The sequence below is a fragment of the Thalassophryne amazonica genome, chromosome 7 (assembly GCF_902500255.1).
Source record: "Thalassophryne amazonica chromosome 7, fThaAma1.1, whole genome shotgun sequence".
Lineage (NCBI taxonomy): Eukaryota > Metazoa > Chordata > Actinopteri > Batrachoidiformes > Batrachoididae > Thalassophryne > Thalassophryne amazonica.
The window spans coordinates 745,489-765,435 of record NC_047109.1 but is presented as its reverse complement, the minus strand read 5'-3'; the positions used below and the strand labels follow the sequence as shown (position 1 = coordinate 765,435).

Below are 19,947 nucleotides of genomic sequence, written 5' to 3'. Positions count from 1 at the left end.
AGATGAGGTAGTGGACAGTGAACCCAAGCATGAAAAAGTGGTGATATGAGCAGACTTTAATCGGCATGCTGGTGAAGGGAACAGAGGTGATGAGGAAGTAATGGGTGCACACAGGTGGACTACATTCTCTGTAGGAGATCAAAGCTAAAAGAAACTGGAGATTGTAGAGGGTGGCAGGGGAGAGTGTAGCTACACAGCATAGGGTGGTGGTTTGTAGGATGACTTTAGAGGTAAAGAAGAAGAGGCGAGAGCTCAACAAAGGATCAGATGGTGGAAGCTGAAGGAGGAAGACTGTTGTGTGAAATTCAGTGAGCAGGTGAGAGAGGCACTGGGTGGAGGGGAAGCAACTTTGGACAACTGGAAACGTACTGCAGATTCAATGAGGGAGACAGAGAGGAAGGTACTGGGTGTGACATCTGGATAGTGGAAAGAAGACAATGAGTCTTGGTGGTGGAACAAAGATGTCCAGGAAAGCATAAGGACACATAGCTTGGCAAAAAGAATTAGGATAGATGGAGAGATGAAGAAAGTAGACAGGAGTACAATGAGATGCAGTGTAAGGTGAAAAGAATAGTAGCAAAAGCTAAGGAAAAGATATATTGTGAGCTGTACAAGAATTTGAATAATAAGGAAGGAGAAAAGTACGAGGTCTATTAGAACAGTATCTCACCTTATTATTTTTTTCAAAAACCATATGGATTTGAATCACGTGTGATTGCGTCAGACAAGCTTGAACCCTCGTGCGCATGTGTGAGTTTTTCCACGCCTGTCGGTTGTGTCATTCGCCTGTGAGCAGGCTTTGAGTGAGGAGTGGTCCACCCCCTCGGCGGATTTTCATTGTCAGGAAATGGCGGAATAATTTGGGCTTTTTTTCCATCAGAATTTTTTCAGAAACTGTTAGAGACTGGCAGCTGGAAACCATTCGAAAAATTTATCTGGCTTTCAGTGAAAATTTTACGGGCTTCACAGAGAATAAGGACTGTTACTACAACTTTAAGGATGGCTTTAAGGACGGCTTTAAGGACGCTCGGCGCACCGCGCTCCATGCCGCCATCGAGAGCCACAAACCACCGGATCATTTCTAAACGGATGGCTCTGTGGAGCCGGGACCGTCGTGTGCACTTTCTCTGGTTATCACAAGAGCTGGACGTCAACCATTTTCCAGCAGATTTCACTTTTAACAAGAGATTTTGTCATGGAAAGCTGAGCGGAGGCTTCGCGCGTCACGATGGATTCGCTACTGGTGCGAGACAAAACCACCTCCATTTTGGTGTCACAGGACGGCTTTGAGATGGCATTCAGACAGCTGTCGGTGGTTTTTCCATCGAGTGATTATCTGAGAAATTGTGGATGTGCCTGGACATGCCAGAACATGTCTCGTGAGGCTTCATCACGGCATTGCTTTGCGCCATGCGGCACCGCCGCGACGCACGGAATTCCTCCGCACGTCTGTCTCAATGTGCCGAAAAAGTGCTGATGTCCACGTCTTTTCACAATTCCTGTGCTAGTCAGACGATGTCCCGGATAAAACACAGTGTCCAGTTTGGAAATGAACGGCACATTCCACTGTTACAGGAGTTTTTGTCATGGAAAGAGGAGCGGAGGCTTTGCACGTCGCGGCGGTGCCGCATGGCGCACAGCAACGCCGTGATGAAGCCTCACGGGACATGTTCTTGCATGTCCAGGCACATCCACAATTTCTCAGATAATCACTCGATGGAAAAACCACCGACAGCTGTCTGAACGCCATCTCAAAGCCGTCCTGTGAGACCAAAACGGAGGTGGTTTTGTCTCGCTCCAGTAGCGAATCCATCGTGACGTGCGAAGCCTCCGCTCGGCTTTCCATGACAAAATCTCTTGTTAAAAGTGAAATCTGCCAGAAAATGGTTGATGTCCAGCTCTTGTGATAACCAGAGAAAGTGCACACGACGGTCCTGGCTCCACAGAGTGACTGAGCGCCGAGCGAGTTGTCATTGCAGGCAGCAGTGTCGGGTCCACCATTCAGGTCCTTGTTGGCTTCGTAGGTACATCCTGGCCCACGGCCCCTCGGTGGCTGGTGACCCAGCATCCCAGCCTGCGGTAGCCCGTGACAGTGTCGGAGGCCCAGTTCATCCTCGCGGCAGACGCATAGCAGAAACAACCCGCCCGTGGCAGCCCTGTGATAGTGTCAGAGGCCCAGCTTGGCCTCACAGCAGATTTGCGGATACATCCTGGTCTACAACGGTGTAGCAGGCCACCTTGTCTGCAGCCCCTCAACTCGTTGCTGAGTCAAAGGCCCAAACCAGCCCCAGTGGAGTCGGAGGCCCAGTATAGCCCTGCAGCGGAACCGGTGGCCTACCCAGCTCTCGGCAAGAATCCACAGCGGCAGCTATCTCCGGGCCCATTGCTACAGAGGCAGCTACTTCTGGGACCACCGCAGGAGACAGCTACTTCACGGCTATGGCTAGAATGCAGGAAGCCAACTTCATTGGAATTGGGGTTGTACTTAGCTGGCGTCGGTACATGGGTCGGTACATGGTAAGGCAGTCCAAAAGAAGCAACAGCATAAAAATCATCAGGCAAATGCATGGTCAGGTAAACAGGCAGGTGATCAAAAAACACCATGAGGCTGGCAGGACGAGAAAACACAGAAACAGAACTGGAGAGAAGGCACAAGGTGCATCAGTCTGGCAAGAGACAAGTGCAATCATTGGAGCTTATATACACCCAGGTGATGAGCTACAGATTAGGAACAGGTGTGTGGAAAGCAATAGAACAAGGGCGTGGCCAGACAGAATGAGACACCCACCACCAAGCACCAAGAGACAGACAAGAGAGATAGGGACAGAGAAAGTTCAAGAGAACAAGAGAACTGACACACAGAGAAAACAATCAAGCAAAATAACTAAATAAAACAAACATAAGCAAAACCACAAATCCTTACAGAAATCATTGTTTAATTTAGTCATTTCAACATTTAATTACATCCTTGTTGTCTATGTGATGACTTTTAATGCTGTGATCAAGACAGAGTACTAAAATATGAATTTGACTATTCTAGTGATTGTGAGATGTTTTGAAATTGTGCACAATAGGGGTGGGGCTTCTTCTACCTGTGCATGTGTCTTTTTGACTGAAGCTTGACTTCATGGACATGTTTCATGATTCATTCATTTAATGTTAAAATATAAAAGGAAACAGCTTTTCTTAATTCTGAACTCCGGTTGCTGTGTGTGGCTCTGCCCAGTTCCCAGTCTGATCGATCTCACCATCTGATCAGTCCTCCCTTGGCTCAACATTTTTCTGAACAGTCACTGAATAAAAGCCTCTCATAGCAGGGTGATGGGCGACTTGTTCTTCTGCTTTTTTCTTTTAATATTGTGGCTCTGGCAGACGTGAATCCAAGATGGTGATTGTACTGCTTGTTTGGACTCTCAAAAAGCCAGATAGTGACATAGGAATCTCCGCTCCCTCCCCCCCGCCCCCTTTGCCATGTCTAACACATTGAACGCCTCCAACATAAGGGGAGGCATCAAAATATGCAAATAACGCGTACAGAGTGAAAGGCCCATTAGAATGGCCTAAGCAGTGGGTCACCCCACTGAGTCTGGTCTGCTTGAAGTTTCTTCCTCATTATCAGCAGAGGGTTTTTCCTTACCACTGTTGACTGTGTGCTTGCTCAGGGAGTTGGTAAGGTTGGGCCTTACTTGTGGGAAGACACATGCACCAAAAAGCATTATGGGAAGTGAGTCTCCTCTCATTCACCCCCTCCCACGTCGAAATGCATAGAACACTGCCATCTACTGGATGGGAGTGTGATTAAATCAAATCAAAATCAAATCAATTTTATTTATATAGCGCCAAATCACAACAAACTGTTGCCCCAAGGAGCTTTATATTGTAAGGCAAAGCCATACAATAATTAAAGAAAAACCCCAACGGTCAAAACGACCCCCTGTGAGCAAGCACTTGGCGACAGTGGGAAGGAAAAACTTCCTGTTAAAAACCTTTTAACAGGAAGAAACCTCCAGCAGAACCAGGCTCAGGGAGGGGCAGTCTTCTGCTGGGACTGGTTGGGGTTGAGGGGAGAGAATCAGGAAAAAGACATGCTGTGGAAGAGAGCAGAGATCAATTACTAATGATTAAATGCAGAGTGGTGCATACAGAGCAAAAGAGAAACACTCAGTGCATCATGCGAACCCCCCAGCAGTCTAAGTCTATAGCAGCATAACTAAGGGATGGTTCAGGGTCACCTGATCCAGCCCTAACTATAAGCTTTAGCAAAAAGGAAAGTTTTAAGCCTAATCTTAAAAGTAGAGAGGGTGTCTGTCTCCCTGATCCGAATTGGGAGCTGGTTCCACAGGAGAGGAGCAAGAAAGCTGAAGGCTCTGCCTCCCATTCTACTCTTACAAACCCTAGGAACTACAAGTAAGCCTGCAGTCTGAGAGCGAAGCGCTCTATTGGGGTGATATGGTACTATGAGGTCCCTAAGATAAGATGGGACCTGATTATTCAAAACCTTATAAGTAAGAAGAAGAATTTTAAATTCTATTCTAGAATTAACAGGAAGCCAATGAAGAGAGGCCAGTATGGGTGAGATATGCTCTCTCCTTCTAGTCCCTGTCAGTACTCTAGCTGCAGCATTTTGAATTAACTGAAGGCTTTTCAGGGAACCTTTAGGACAATGATTAGCGACCAATGTGATTGTTCTGCACTATTCGTTGTGGTGAATCACACTTCACAAACAGAATTTTCAGTTTTGCAAATGCCGTTTTTTTAACAAATGAAAAAATTACATATTTACAAATACACATTTATTTGTAAAAATCAACACACACGTTACAGTAACTTGTGTGTTGGTTTTTACAAATAAATAAACCAAGCAACCAGTGACTAAGAGGAGACTCATTTCCCATAATGCCTTTTGGTGCTTGTGTCAGTTGAAAGCCCAAACCTTCAGAATTAGCACATTACTTGGAAACTTTAAATTGTCCGTAGGTGTGCGTGTGGGTGTGAATGTGTTTGTTTGTCTATATGTGGCCCTGCGACAGACTGGCATCCTGTCCAGGGTGAACCCTGCCTCATGCTCTATGACTGCTGGGATAGGCTCCAGCCCCCGCGACCCTTAATTGGACTCATTGAAGATGAGTGAGTGAGTGGTTAAAACTGTGGGTTAAGTCCACACATCTAAGATATACAAACAGTCTCAGTTCTGAACTTACCAGATGGATCTTTGGGCGGTTTGGATATGCAGATGATATCAACCACCTTTTGCTTGATATTTTCCAAGCTGCCAAAGCTCTCCACAGTAAACACCCTCTCCAGGGTTCCTGTGATCCGCAAAAGCTCCATTATGTGGACATCTCCAATCCCGATGGCAAATACCTCGATCCCCAGAGATCTAAGATGATCAGCAGCGTCCTCCACGTCATCCTGGGACTCACCATCTGTGATCAACACCAGATTCTGTGAAATCCCTTCAGAGCGTCGGCTGCCGCGTGAGGCCTCAAAATACTCCCGAATAGAATTAAGAGCCAGTCCAATATTGGTGCCTCCACCAATCTGCTGCAAATCCAGGATGTGCTTGGTAACCTCTTGCTCAGTGTAGAACTGGTTGAGGTAAAACTCCTTCTGGAACGTGCTGCTAAACTGGGCGAGTCCAACACGCACAAACTCTTTTCCAACTTCAAAGCTTTTCACGAGTTCAGTCGTAAAATTCTTCATGGTGGTGTAGTCATTTTGTTTGATGCTTTCAGACTGATCAAGCAGGAAGACCAGGTCAGCCTGCTGCTTTTCACAAACTGACAAAATAAAAGAATTAGTAAAAGGAAGCTGAACCACATTATTATTTATGTAGCATATTTTCTGAAATATAAGCTACACTTGTCAAAAATATATTGTGAAGATAACAAAAATGTATGTCACACTGGTATGACACTACAGCAAAAATGTGATGCCATTTATTTATTTTTTTAATCCCATCAGCACTTACTACTTAAAAATAAATAAATAAAATCATAACTTATACTCTGGAAAATATTTTATTAATTTCCTTTTTTTTTTTACTCTGAATAGTATTTGCACTGTTCGTTTATATTTTACATCATAAAATATCTTATAAAATCAGTCCTTACTTTCTTACCTGGCTTTGTGTAGTTGCAGAGGACATGAGAAATATTCTTGTGTAGAGTTTCTAGGGCTTTAAAATTGTCCACATAGAAGACTTTGGATGTGTCACCACCAGCCATGGTCTCCAGCTGGGACTGGATGGCTCCCTCCACTCCAATACTGAAGACACTGATGTTATGTTCTCGCAGTGCTATAGATGGCTTCACCAGATTTCTGCTATCGGTCGTGTCACCATCTGTGATCACCATGAGAATCTGAGGCACCTTCAATTCTGCCCGGCCACCGTGTTCAGCATTAAAATACTGTAAGGAGTATTCAAGAGCCTTGCCAGTATACGTGTCTCCATTTGGGGACTTCAGAGCTGATATTGCTTGAAGAACCTGACGTTTGGAAACATACTCTTTCAGAGTAAAAACTGATTTTGGATCGTTGGAGTACATAATGACTCCAAAGCGAGTCAGGTCCTTGCCCACTGTGGTTTGGTTCACCATGGATGACATAAATGTCTTCATGCTTCTGAACTTCTCCGGGGTTATGCTGGTGGAACCATCGACCAGGAAGATGATATCAGCTGTCTCAGTCTTCTTGCACTCTGGTTGAGAGAACAACAAAGAGTAAATACAATCTGTGAGAAGGATGACAGGATATGAAAGAAACCAGCACATTGTTCATCTCTCCGTGGTGGACCAGAAGCTGACTTAGTCTTGATTGGCTGAAGACACCTGAATGAGCTATCAGCTTCTGGCAGAGCAGAAGAGATCAAAAATGTGCAGGTTAGGGTGTCCCTGAGGAGCAGGGTTGGGAAGACTAATTCCACCCTTCAACAATGCACAAGCTGTTACTTTGCAAAATACATCGATGCACAGATAATGTCCACAGCAGATGATCACCCGACTGACTCTGGTCTGCTTTAGCTTCCTTCCTGTTCAGAGTTTTTCTTTACATGGTCACAAATGTGGTTTGTCGTGAGCTGGAAAGGCCCTCCTCTTTGTAAATCATGGTTTGGATGACTCCTGATAGGAGTGGACACTAAATAAATCATATAAATGAAGTAGCAGATCCATGACTTGAGCCACGAGTGAGAGCTACGGAACAAACCCTTTTTATGTTGGAACAGAGAAACAGAGAAACCAGCTGTAGTTAACCATCATCACTGACAGGAAGCTGAGAGGTTTTGGTGAGTTTAAGGACATTTAAGAACTGAATTACTAATCTAAGTGGGTGTATGCTGTGGAGTGTTCATAGTCTGTAGGTGTGATGAACCATTCACACCTACAGAGGGCGCATACGCGCATGTAAATTAAGAGATGTCTGCCTGAGAGCAGGGTGAGAGAGTGAGCCCTTAGCAAAAAGAAGTTTATTCAAGTGTACTATGAGTATACTTATTTTTTACTAAAATTGAGGAAGTATACTTGAAGGTGACTTTTTATAAACTATATTTTTTATAGTTAAGAATAGTATAGTGAAGTATACTTGGCTTATACTAAAAAGTATAAATAAAAGTCTAAGTACATTAATACTAAGACTTACACTTATACTTTAATACTAAAACTTATACTTTAGTATATTTTTTACGTCTTTCTCCCACAAAGTACTAACACTTATTATGCACTTGGAGCAAGATATACTAAGTCAAGCCACTGATTCAAGTAACTGAAAAGAAGTCATAAAAGTACAGTTTTTTTTCTATGTAGTTATTTATTTTTGGTTCCAAAGGTTCACACTTTTCTATTACCTTTTTTGACAAGGAAGGACTTTAGTTCTCAGTTGAAGACGCTATGTTTACATTTTAACAAATAAGGACTTGATCTTGGAGAGACCATTATGTTTACATTTTACATGCACTTTTTCCTTTAATTTTCTCCACAAAGGAAGGACTTGATTTCATAGGTCTTTGTTTTTGAAATGTTTGAAAATATATCAAACTTGTTTTCAACATTCTGTCGTGTGATTTTTTAAATGCATCACACTCTTGTGTAGATACAGTATGAGTAAACTTTAAGAATACTTTAAGGAGTATATTTTCACTATATAAATATTAAGTTACAAGTAATATGCCAAGCAAAATTAAAGTATAAAAAGAAAAATAGTGAAATAACCAATGTGTATAACAGTATACTTCAAGTATACGATATAAACTAAAAATAAGGACTCAAAGTATACAACTAGTACAATGGCAGTATATCGATAAGTGCACTTGTGGTATACTTTAAGCATACAAGAGGGATATATCAAGTACATTGATAGTATATAAATGAGTGTACTTGTTGTATACTTTAAAGTGTACTTTTGCAAACTTAAAACGAAAAAATACTTTTATAAACTTGAAATCTTCCAATTAGTCTGAAAAAAGTATTTAATTTGTGTACTTTCTAGTATACTAACAGTACGCTGTCTGTAGTATAATTGCTATACTTATACTGAAGCATATTTAATAAAATGAACTTTAAGTATACTACTTTTTGCTAAGGGAGATAATATGAGCAAGATGGAAGAAAGTGTAAAACCAGTTGGTTGTTCACGGTGTAATGAAGCTGCTTGTTCCTGTGAAACCTTCATTGTTCTTCAACCAGGACGAACCACAATTTAATTCTGTTAAACACGACAGAAGTTGCTGACAAAGAACAGATGATTCCTGGTGGAGAAGAGTCCAGCTGAACACTGAACTCCAATGAGACAAAGACATACATGGTAATGGCGGTGGCACTTGCCATCGGGGTCACTGAAGACCTCTGGTTTTACGAGGCAGACAAAGAATTTGAGGCATACGTGGAATGACTGGAACAATTCTTCCTGGCAAATGGCAATAAAGTTTGGAGAAGAAAAGTCCAAGGCAGTGTTTTTGACGGTCGCTGGGAAACACCATGCACTGCTGAGAGACTTTTGTGTGCCACAGAAACCCGCAGACTGTAAGTTGACTGATTTAATCAGTTTATTGAGCACATTTTGTACCGAAAATGAACTTTACCACAGAGAGATATAAATTTCACACAAGAAAGCAGAGACCAATCATCAGTGACTTTATGGCAAGTTTAAGAAAGCTGGCTTCGACATGCCGATTTGGTGCATCTTTAGAAGATGCTTTAAGAGACCATCTTGTTTGGGGCGTTACAAGAGAAAAGTTCTGCGACCGCTTACTAAGCGCGGCGCAGGCCAAAGACTTAACACTCGCCGAAACTGTTGATGTGAGTCTCGGTCATGAAACGGTTTAGAGAAATGCTGAGCAGTGGTCTAAGAAGTCCTTAAAAGCAACACAGTGTCCACAAAAGCTTTTTCCAGGAAGGAGGAAAGAGGGAAACCAAGTAGAAAAGCATGTTACAGATACAGGAGGACTTATCACTTACCAAATGAGTGCCATTTTAAAGATGAACAATTTCGAAAGTGCAAGAAAAAAGGGTATATTACCAAAAAGAGGAGGCAGGACATTCTAAGTTGGAGAAGAAAAGCGTAACCAGCCAGCGTGGGACATGACATCACCTGACGTCTGCATAGCAGAAGAGTGACCAACAGTGGGAAGCGTCACATGAGAAGCTGCAGGCAACGGTTGACTTTTCAGTGGAGCAGAAGGGGGCACTTAAGACATCATCACCCACACAGCGTCACCGAGGGAGCTGGTGATCACCATGGAGACAGGGCACGAGAGACCAACAGCTCCACATCTTCACCAAACAACGCCACAGAGCTGCAGTTCCCTTCATTGCTGGACAAAAAGGTTTCATTCAAAGGGAACTCTGGTAATAAAACAAGGAAAGGTAAAAATAACAGAGGTTTGAAACTGTTTGCATTAGAGACTACTGATGTAAATAAACATGTATGTACGTGTATGTACAGGTGAATGGACAACGGATGAAAATGGAACATAGACACAGGTGCTGTTGTATCACTTATCTCTGAAATATTTTACACACGCAGGTTTCGAAATGTTAAACCTGGGGGCGCTGGTGAGCAATAACATGTAGAGTCGTGTTTTGGTGGTGCTCCTGACCAGGGCGAAGATTTTAACAAATATTTAAATTTTTTTGGTCAACCCCAAAGAAAGCTGACTAACTCATAAGATACAGATCCATCAAACCTCTTGGTTCTTGCATTTGCACGCCATTCATGACAGATCAGGAGCTGCTATAAACAAAAATAAATCCGGTAAAGACCAGGCTGCTAAAGCCCCGGGCTCTACTAGAGCCTTGAGCGACAAGGCTGTGGACTTATCTGAAGTGATGGCAGCTATCGCAAGAAGAGAGAGTAAGATACTGTCTCATATAGACTCATGCACGCATGATTTAAATGCCAAAATAGATTCCCAGTTGAAGGATCTGGAAGACGGTCTGAACATGTACTCGGATAAAACAGCAAATATGGAGGGAGATGTCAGCCAACTGAAGTCGGGGGTTGCTATGCTACGGCTAAAGCTGGATGACTTGGAAGGACGGCAGCGCCGATTCAATGCTTGCATCATCGGGATAAAGGAGGGAATTGAGAACAGCGGAGGCCAGCGGCCTACAGAGGCTATGGAAAAGCAAAAGGGAGACTCGGGAAATTCACTGTAGGTCAAGCAGTACTTGTCAGAAGCTACTCGGGAGGAGAAAAATGGGTGAAAGGGGAAACTTTCAGGACCCGGAAAAAGTTCCGGGTCCTGTGACATATATAGTTTATGTGAATGGAACGTGTATCAAAAGACATGTGAATCAATTGTTGGAAAACAAGAAAAAGCATGTAAATTCAACAAGCATTGTCACTGATGTGGTTGATCATTTTCAGTATGATCTGGACACTGGACAGAATGAGTCAAAGAGAGCACCTGGGAAACGGTTTCAGGAAGAGACAGTGGAAGTTCCTCCAGAAGTGATGCAAACTGAGACATCAGCACAAAGGATGGAATGTCCAAAAAGGAACATAAGTCCTCCACAATGGCTTGATTTATGAAAGGGCTGTGCACATGTATGAACATGTATGAACTGCACATGTATGAAAAGAAAAAGAAAAAAAAAAGAAAAATAGTGCAGTATATATATTTACGGCAGAGGATACTGTGGTGCTTGGAAACAGACTTAGTGTTGATAGTCTGTAGGTGTGATGAACCATTCACACCTACAGAGGGCGCACATGCATCATGTAAAGAGATGTCTACCTGAGGACAGAGTGTGAGAGAGTGAGATGAGCCAGATGGCAGAGAGTGTAAAACCAGTTGGTTGTTCACGGTGTAATAAAGATGCTTGTTCCTGTGAAACCTTCGGTGTTCTTCAACCAGGACGATCCATAATTTAATTCTGTTAAACATGACATATGAAATCCAAAAACAAACTGAAAACCAAATTCTGTTTTCTCTCTATGACAGATATATGCTATATACGCTGTACAGTCAATTCTGCTCCAAAAAAAGTTCAAACGCATCACTGAAAGCACAAGACTGCTGTAACATTCATATACATGTAAACTTACATGAAACATCTGCTTTTTCCAAACCATCATACTACTGTCAAAAGCTACCTTGCAGAATCTTCTCAGAGTGCACCCACCTGTTTCTGGATCACAGAGATCCATGGCCACATGACTCTCCTTCAGTGCATCAAAGTCTCGCTCAGTGTAGACCCGGTCATGTGAACCGGTGATCTCCAGAAGCTGGGTCGTGTTGGCATCCATCACCCCGATGGCATAGATTACCACTCCCTTGTCCCTCAGAGCTGCAGCAGGACCTCTGACTTCATCTTGAGACTCACCATCTGTTATCACCACCAGCCTCTGCCTCAGGTGGGGCCGACCTCCACGAGCTGCATCGAAAAAAGTCGAGACTTCTGTGATAGCTTTGCCTGTGTCTGTACCTCCACCGATCTGCTCCATGCCGTCGATGGCTGCTGTCAAAGCGTCTTTGGTGTAGTACTGATTGAGGAGGAACTCTTTTTGTTGGACAGAGCTGTACTGCAAAACACCAACGTGCACCTCATCCTTTCCAATGATAGATTTTTGGATGACAGATTTCATGAAGTCCTTCATTTTCTGATAGTCATCTGGATATATGCTCCCAGAGCTGTCAATCAAGAAAACGAGGTCTCCTGGTATGTCCTTGCACGCTGTGGACAGAGTAACATCAGAATGTTGGTATGCTGTTCCTGGATTTTGGTTTTCATGTCTTAAAGAATTGCTTACTGTGGTGGACTTTGTGCGTAAAGGGAACCAAACCACAAAAAACACAAATGGATTTATTGATAAAAAAAAAAAAAAAAAAACCTGTGCACATGGACCGTACTATAATGGACTGTAATAATAATGGTAATAAAAAATAGAATACTGTAAAAAATTCATTCATTTCATTCTTTTGATATATTTGAAATGAAATGAAAATCCTATACTCATTACATATACAATGAAATGTTTCCAGTGTTTTTATTTTAAAAATTTTTAATTTTGACCAACACGATTTTTCTTGCATGGAGTTTTTCAACAGATTGTGGGTAATTTTGGTGCACTGAATCCAAATCTGTTGTTAATTTTTGTCAATCACATCAAGTTGTTGAGCTATGAAAACATATTTCTTGTATCAAGCATTGATGCAAAAGCTGCAGTCTCACACACCTCTTCAGTGTCATAAATGATATTGAATGAATGAATGAATGAATATATTCCGCACACACAGGGCAGAACAGCAAAAAACTGACAAAGAAAGAAAATAATCCCACAGTGCATCCATGCACGCGAAAGGGTGTAGGCAGAAGCAAAAGCTTGTGAACGCCTACCCCTTTAACCAAAATTAAAATTATACACATGTACATAAAATTATACATATACTCATCATAACTAATACTATACTAAGTATACATTGATCCATGAATTTGAAGCAAGCAGCAGTACACCAAAAAACAAAACAGAATCAATAAACCTAATTTAACATGCTGTAGCAAGTAATCAAATAGTTTTTTTATAGAGCCTTTTAAGAGCAACCAAACTACCAAGTGATTTAATGTTAACTGGACAGTTATTCCAAATATTTACACCTTTAACAGAAATACAATGACGTTTTGCGGTAGCTCGAATCTTTGATTTTTGAAATAATAATTAATGTTCCTCGTAAATTATAATTGGAGTCCCTCATTCTAAAGAGGTCCTGGATGCATTGTGGCAGAAGTCTATTTTTTATTTTGAACATAATTTGTATTATGATGTAATCAATTAAGTCAAGCTTTGTTTTTATTTACAAACATTTCACTTAAATCATATAACTTCACTTTTTGACTCCAACAAATTGTCCTTTAACATTAATCGTGTTTCTTAACAAACATGACGCTGACAGACATCTGACTGAAATGGAACCTGTGGCCTTCCACACTACAAAATATACAACACCAATAACTGAACTGAAACTGTCCATCACTAACTTTGTTTATGTCTGTGAGCACCAGTGTTGCCACAGTTACTTTGAAAAAATAATCCAATTACTGATTACTCCTTAAAAAAGTAACTTAGTTCCTTTACTGATTACTCAGTTTTAAAAGTAACTAAGTTAGATCACTAGTTACTTTATTAGTTGCCTTCAGCAACTGCTGACAACACCCCCCCCCCCCCCCCATCTCAAAATGATAACCAGGTTTGTCAATATCACTTTATAGTCACCCTTTCTTGACTTCAATGAACATAAATACTTGTTTTATTACCTCTGCCAAGGAGGTTATGTTTTCGGTCACGTTTGTTTGTTTGTTTGTTTGTCTGTCTGTCAGCAGGATAACTCAAAACGTTTTGAACGTATTTTGATGTAATTTTGTGGAGTGGTTGGAAATGACAAGAGGAACAAGTGATTAAATTTTAGTGGTGATCCGGATCATGATCAAGGATTCTTCACCATTGCGGGATAGAGGGAATTTTGACATTCTATTTTCTAACTCCACAAAAACAAGGCAGAAAGGCTTGAAAAAAATTAGGGTGTAACATAGTCAAATGTTCTATCAAACAACAAAGTTTGGTGATGATCGGATCCGGATTCCGGATCTGGTGGTCCAGAATATGTAAAAATATAGGGAAAATAGAAAATGTGTCAGTGTGAGGTGACAAATGAAGCTAGAGATGCACAACTAACACCAAATTGTAGCTGAATCTGTACTGATTCAGTAAGGTGTCATCAGATTCGATGTAGCTTCAAATGTTATGGAGCTAGATCCACAAGAAAACCGCCATTACCGAAAAATCGTTTTTATACAATAACGTTTGAACTAATAAAGACATAAAAGTGATTCCAAGTTCTAGTGGAATGTTTTCATGGTCAAGGTGTCAAATATAAAGGAAAGAAAAGTGTATGTATCATAGTTTTGGTTGTAACACTGAATTGTTGAATAGATCACTGTGCCAAGGAGGGAATCTCTTTAGGGTCAGTGACCCTATGGCCTTGTTATTTTTATGTAATACCTGTTACAGTGGTTTAGTATTTTTTTTATATATTTAATGTAATGTTATTATCAAATTGGTAATGTAATGTAATATGGGATAGGTTATGTCAGTGACCCCATGGCCTTGGCAGAGGTTTGCACTCTCTGAGTGCTTCTAGTAAAAAATAAAATAAAGACATCTTTCTTGACCTCATATTTAAATGTTGACAGTTGTGAGACGACCCCCAAACTCTGAATTCAAGCCACAGTTCACAGTGAAGACAGTGAAACATGGTGGTGCAAGCATCATGATATGGGCATGTTTCTCCTACTATGGTGTTGGGCCTATATATCACATACCAGGTATCATGGATCAGTTTGGATATGTCAAAATACTTGAAGAGGTCATGTTGCCTTATGCTGAAGAGGTCATGCCCTGTGTTTCAACAAGACAATGACCCCAAGCACACTAGTAAACAATCAAAATCTTGGTTCCAAACCAACAAAATTAATGCCTCACAGATGTGAAGAAATCATGAAAAACTGTGGTTATACAACTAAATATTAGTTTAGTGATTCACAGTATTGCTAAAAAAAGCAGTTTGAACATAATAGTTTTGATTTTGTAGCATCAACAGCACAACACCCCCTTTTCTACTTTTTTTACTAATAGCTCAATTTCATAGCCTTAAGAGTGTGCATATCATGAATGCTTGGTCTTGTTGGATTTGTGAGAATCTACTGAATCTACTGGTAACTTGTTTCCCATGTAACAATAAGAAATATACTCAAAACCTGGATTAATCTTTTTAATCACATAGCACTACTATTATTCTGAACACTACTGTACATGACAGCCACTGGGGGCATGGTAAAAATAAAATCCTTGGCTAGGAGCTTATTGTGGTGCCTTCATTGGATGAAGACATTGAAAATGAGGCAAATCAGTGTAATGTCTGCAAACATCACCGTAGTATTCCTGCTACAGCACCAGTGGACATGTGGAAATGGGTTTCGGGTCCATGGGAGGGAATACACATTGATTTTGCAGAGTCTAAAGGCCCTGTCACACCTTGACAATTAGGCTGCGTATGCCGGCCATATTAAACATGCTGGCACGTGCTGGCATACATCTAATAAATTAGTGCAGCTGTCACACTTTGATGAATAATCAGCATCTGCCGACAGCCCTGTTTCCACCCAGTGGTTCGGGTCGGTACTATACAGTTGCGTGTCAGAAACCAAGTAATTAAACTTTTTTTTTTTTTTCCTTTTTTATCTTGGTGGACCATTTTCATTGTGTACAGAATGCTGATGAGTCGACTGACTGTGGTAAATGCTGTTGTGAATGAATGAAGTGCTGTGACTCTTTAAATGTTGAAAGCACTGTTGATTTCTGATCAGATTTCTGAATAATAAAACACTGTGATGATTTAAACTTTAAAAGCGCCATTCACCTGCAATCAGGTGTGATCTGAATGAAGTGTTGTGTGATCTTGCAGTGTGGTTATCACCGACAGCGATGGCACTTAAAATGTTTAAACAGTGCATTAATGAGGCATGACCACACCTGATCGATCAGGTCGTCTGATGATCACACCGACAGTGACAATGCTTTAAAACTGATTGATTGATCAGGTCATCTGATGATCACACCACACCAACGGCACTTTAAAATTTTAAATCATCACAGCGCTTTTGTGTGATCAGAGTGCAACACCATCTTCTGAAAAACACACCTGAAGCAGAAAAAATACTGAGGGACTTGCTTTAAGATGCTGCATTTCCAGGCACAAATTAAAGGATTTTCAGACTTCATTTTCAAAAATCAGGACTTTTATGTGGATTCATGTCCGTCTGCAATGGTGAATTGGACTGAAATGAACAGCTCAGATTTACTCCATGTGTGAATGAAACAGTCTGTCCACAGCATGAGGACTGCAGGTTTCAGCCAATCAGTGGTCAGTATTAATAGACGTATTTAGACTTATGAGTAATTTATAAGAAACATGAGCCAAAAATCATATAACTTACCTACAGCTTATGTCCTACATGTGCGGGACGTATGAATCACAAGCTGGCATGCGTTGAAAATTTTCAGCATGCCCAAAATTTTTTGAGGAGCTCAACGTATTAGGACGTGTATCAACGAGCTTCAGCGTGTTTCAACATGCTTCAACGTGCTCTCAACTTATAAAAAAACTTACCCTTATCTTATTAGAATTATGCCCTATGGGCTGAAATTATCCTTATGCAAATTACTACCACATACACAAGAATGAAAGTCTTGAGAAATCTTTTTCCGCTTACGGGTTACCCAAAGAGGTGGCAACTGATAATGGACCTCAATTCAATGCAAGTAAATTTGAGACATTTCTGAAGCTGAATGCTGTGAAGCACATCAAAACTCCATCCAGCCTCAGATGGATTGGCAGAGAAACTGGTGCAAATCTTTAAAAAGTCATTAGCCAAAAGTAGAGCGGGAAAAACGTGTTCAGTTCTGGAAAAAAAGTTCTGGTTTCTCGAAGATCTGAGCATGACTCAACACTTGACCGCCTGCTTTTCTGCCATGAATTTCATTAACAGAACTCTTTTCAAAAAGACAGGTCCGCCCCAGGTTATCTTTGCTTAAACGAAATTTCTCTCAATTTATCCAGGATCAACAGGTTCAGAAACAGTCAAATGTGACGGGACGACTCAGGAGTCTCTCTGTGGGACAGGCAGTGCTTGTACAAAACTACAGGGGAGGAGAGAAATCGATGAATGATGAAATTACCCAGGTTTTGGGTCCTGTTACATATTTGGTGTCGGTAAATGGAAATTGTATCAAACAGCATGTGAATCAATTACTGGAAGAAAAGAAAAAGAGTGTTAATCCAGACATTGTCAATGATGATGATCATTTTGATTTTGATTTTGACAATAAACTGAAAGATTCAGAGATTAGTCAAAGGACATGGCAGGTGAAAAGTTAACCATTTGTCTTCAGAATGAGGTTCCTCAGGTTCTGGTGAAAAGGGACCAACCTGTGGAAAATCCTGTGGGTACAAAACGTGTGAAGTATCCAAGAAGAAATGTGTGACCTCCACAGTGTCTGAACTTGAAAATAATGTAAGTGGTGTAAAAGAAACTGCAGATGTACAACCCCAATTGCAATGAAGTTGGGACGTTGTGTAAAATGTAAATAAAAACAGAATACAATGATTTAAAAATCCTCTTCAACCTATGTTCAATTTCAATTTTTTTTTAAAATTTATTTTCATTTATATAGCACCAAATCACAACAGAGTTGCCTCAAGGTGCTTCACACAAGTAAGGTCTAACCTTACCAACCCCCAGAGCAACAGTGGTAAGGAAAAACTCCTTCTGAGGAAGAAATCTCAATCAGACCAGACTCAAAGGGGTGACCCTCTGCTTGGGCCATGATACCAACACAATTTACAGAACAATTCACAAAACGAATATACAGGAAAAGCTGCTGGTGCACAGGACAGGAGGGCCTCCAGCACAAATACCACACCCAACTCTGGATGGAGCTGCACCTTAAACAGAGAGAAAAAAACAGAATCAAGCATCAGAAAGACAAGAAATACAGTATAATTTACCAGCATTAAACAACAAGAAAAACAGGATATTCAATTGCACCAAAAAGAAGATATTTAATGTTCAAAGTAATAGACTTTGTTGTTTTTGTGCAAATATTAGGTCTGTTAGAAAAGTAATGGACCTTTTTATTTTATGCAAAAAATATATGGATTTGATTCATATGTTTTTACGTCAGCCAAGCTTGAACCTTCATGCGCATGCGTGAGTTTTTTCATGCCTGTCGGTTGCATCATTCGCCTGTGGGCAGGCTTTGAGTGAGCACTGGTCCACCCCCCCACCCCCCCACCCCCCTTCCCCCACCCCCGTCGGATTTTTATTGTCAGGTAAATGGCGGAATGATTTGGGCTTTGCTCTATCACAATTTTTTCAGAAACTGTTAGAGACAGGCAGCTGGAATCCATTCGGAAAATTCATTTGGCTTTCGGTGAAAATTTTTCCATGACAAAATCTCTTGTTAAAAGTGAAAACTGCCGGAAAATGGCTGATGTCCAGCTCTTGTGATAACCAGATAAATTGCACACGATGGTCCCGGAGCCACACAGCCATCCGTTTAGAAATGAAATGGTCATTTCTGCCTGTCGATCGCGGCTCGGAGCGCGGCGCGCCGTGCGCCATTGTGGGCCGTCCTTAAAGCGGTAGTAACACTCCTTAATCTCTGTGAAGCCCAAAAAATTTTCACCGAAAGCCAAATTAATTTTACGAATGGTTTCCAGCTGCCTGTCTCTAACAGTTTCTGAAAAAATTCTGATGGAGCAAAGCCCAAATCATTCTGCCATTTCCCTGACAATAAAAATCCAATGAGGGGGGTGGACCAGTGCTCACTCAAAGCCTGCCCACAGGCGAATGACGCAACCGACAGGGGTGAAAAAACTCACGTATGCGCACAAAGGTTCAAGCTTGGCTGACGTAAAAACATATGAATCAAATCCATATATTTTTTGCATAAAATAAAAAGGTCCGTTACTTTTCTAACAGACCTCGTATTTGCTCATTTTGAAATGGATGCCTGCAACACATTTCAAAAAAGTTGGAACGGGTCAACAAAAGACTGGGAAAGTTGATGAATGCTCAAAGAACACCTAATTGAAAACAGGTGAGTGTCATGATTGAGTATAAAAGGAGCATCCGCAAAAGGCTCAGCCATTCACAAGCAAAGATGGGGCAAGGATCACCACTTTGTGAACAACTGCATGAAAAATAGTCCAACAGTTTAAGAACAATGTTCTCAACTTCAATTGCAAGGAATTTAGGGATTCCATCTCTACAGTTCATAATAGAACTTTTTACATGTAAGCAGCAAGGCCGAAAACCAACATTGGATGCCCGTGACCTTTGATCCCTCAGGCGGCACTGCATTAAAAACCGACATCATTGTGTAAAGGATCTTACCACATTAGCTCAGGAACACTTCAGAAAACCATTGTCAGTTAATACATTTCTGTCAGGGACTGGGCCCGGTCAGGGCGCTAAGCCCTTGATTTTCCTCTATTCATGGTTTCCCGTCTGCTGCAGCTTTGATTTATTACTATTTATTTTCATCATGATTTATTCGGTCATGTTTTTCTTGTCACTTTGTTCTTGTTACTATTCACTAGTCATATTATTTTCATCATATGGTTATTCTCAGTTCTGTTTTGATTTTTTACTTTCATCATGTGTTTATTCTATGTTCTAATTTTGCTTTGTCACTTTCCTTACATTTATATTCAGATCATGTCTCAATTCCTTTCTATTAATCTGTGTTTTCATAGTTGATCATTTAGTTATCATTTGCTCATTTATGCTGTTCTCATTTCTGTTTGCACTTTGTCTGGTTTTGTTTCTTTTCTACTTAGAGTTTATGTCTGCCTGTTCCAGTATTAGTTCTGTCATGGTGTTTAATTTC

The 19,947-nt window shown here is 41.0% G+C and overlaps 1 protein-coding gene across 1 annotated transcript in view; it reads right to left on the bottom strand.

Moving 5' to 3' along the window:
* Nucleotides 1–19,947, bottom strand: part of LOC117513538 (collagen alpha-6(VI) chain-like) — a 276,666-nt gene that overhangs the window by 190,084 nt on the left and 66,635 nt on the right. The window contains 3 exon segments of the mRNA XM_034173701.1: nt 5,202–5,780; nt 6,122–6,700; nt 11,622–12,173. Coding sequence (XP_034029592.1) covers nt 5,202–5,780; nt 6,122–6,700; nt 11,622–12,173 — 1,710 coding nt within the window.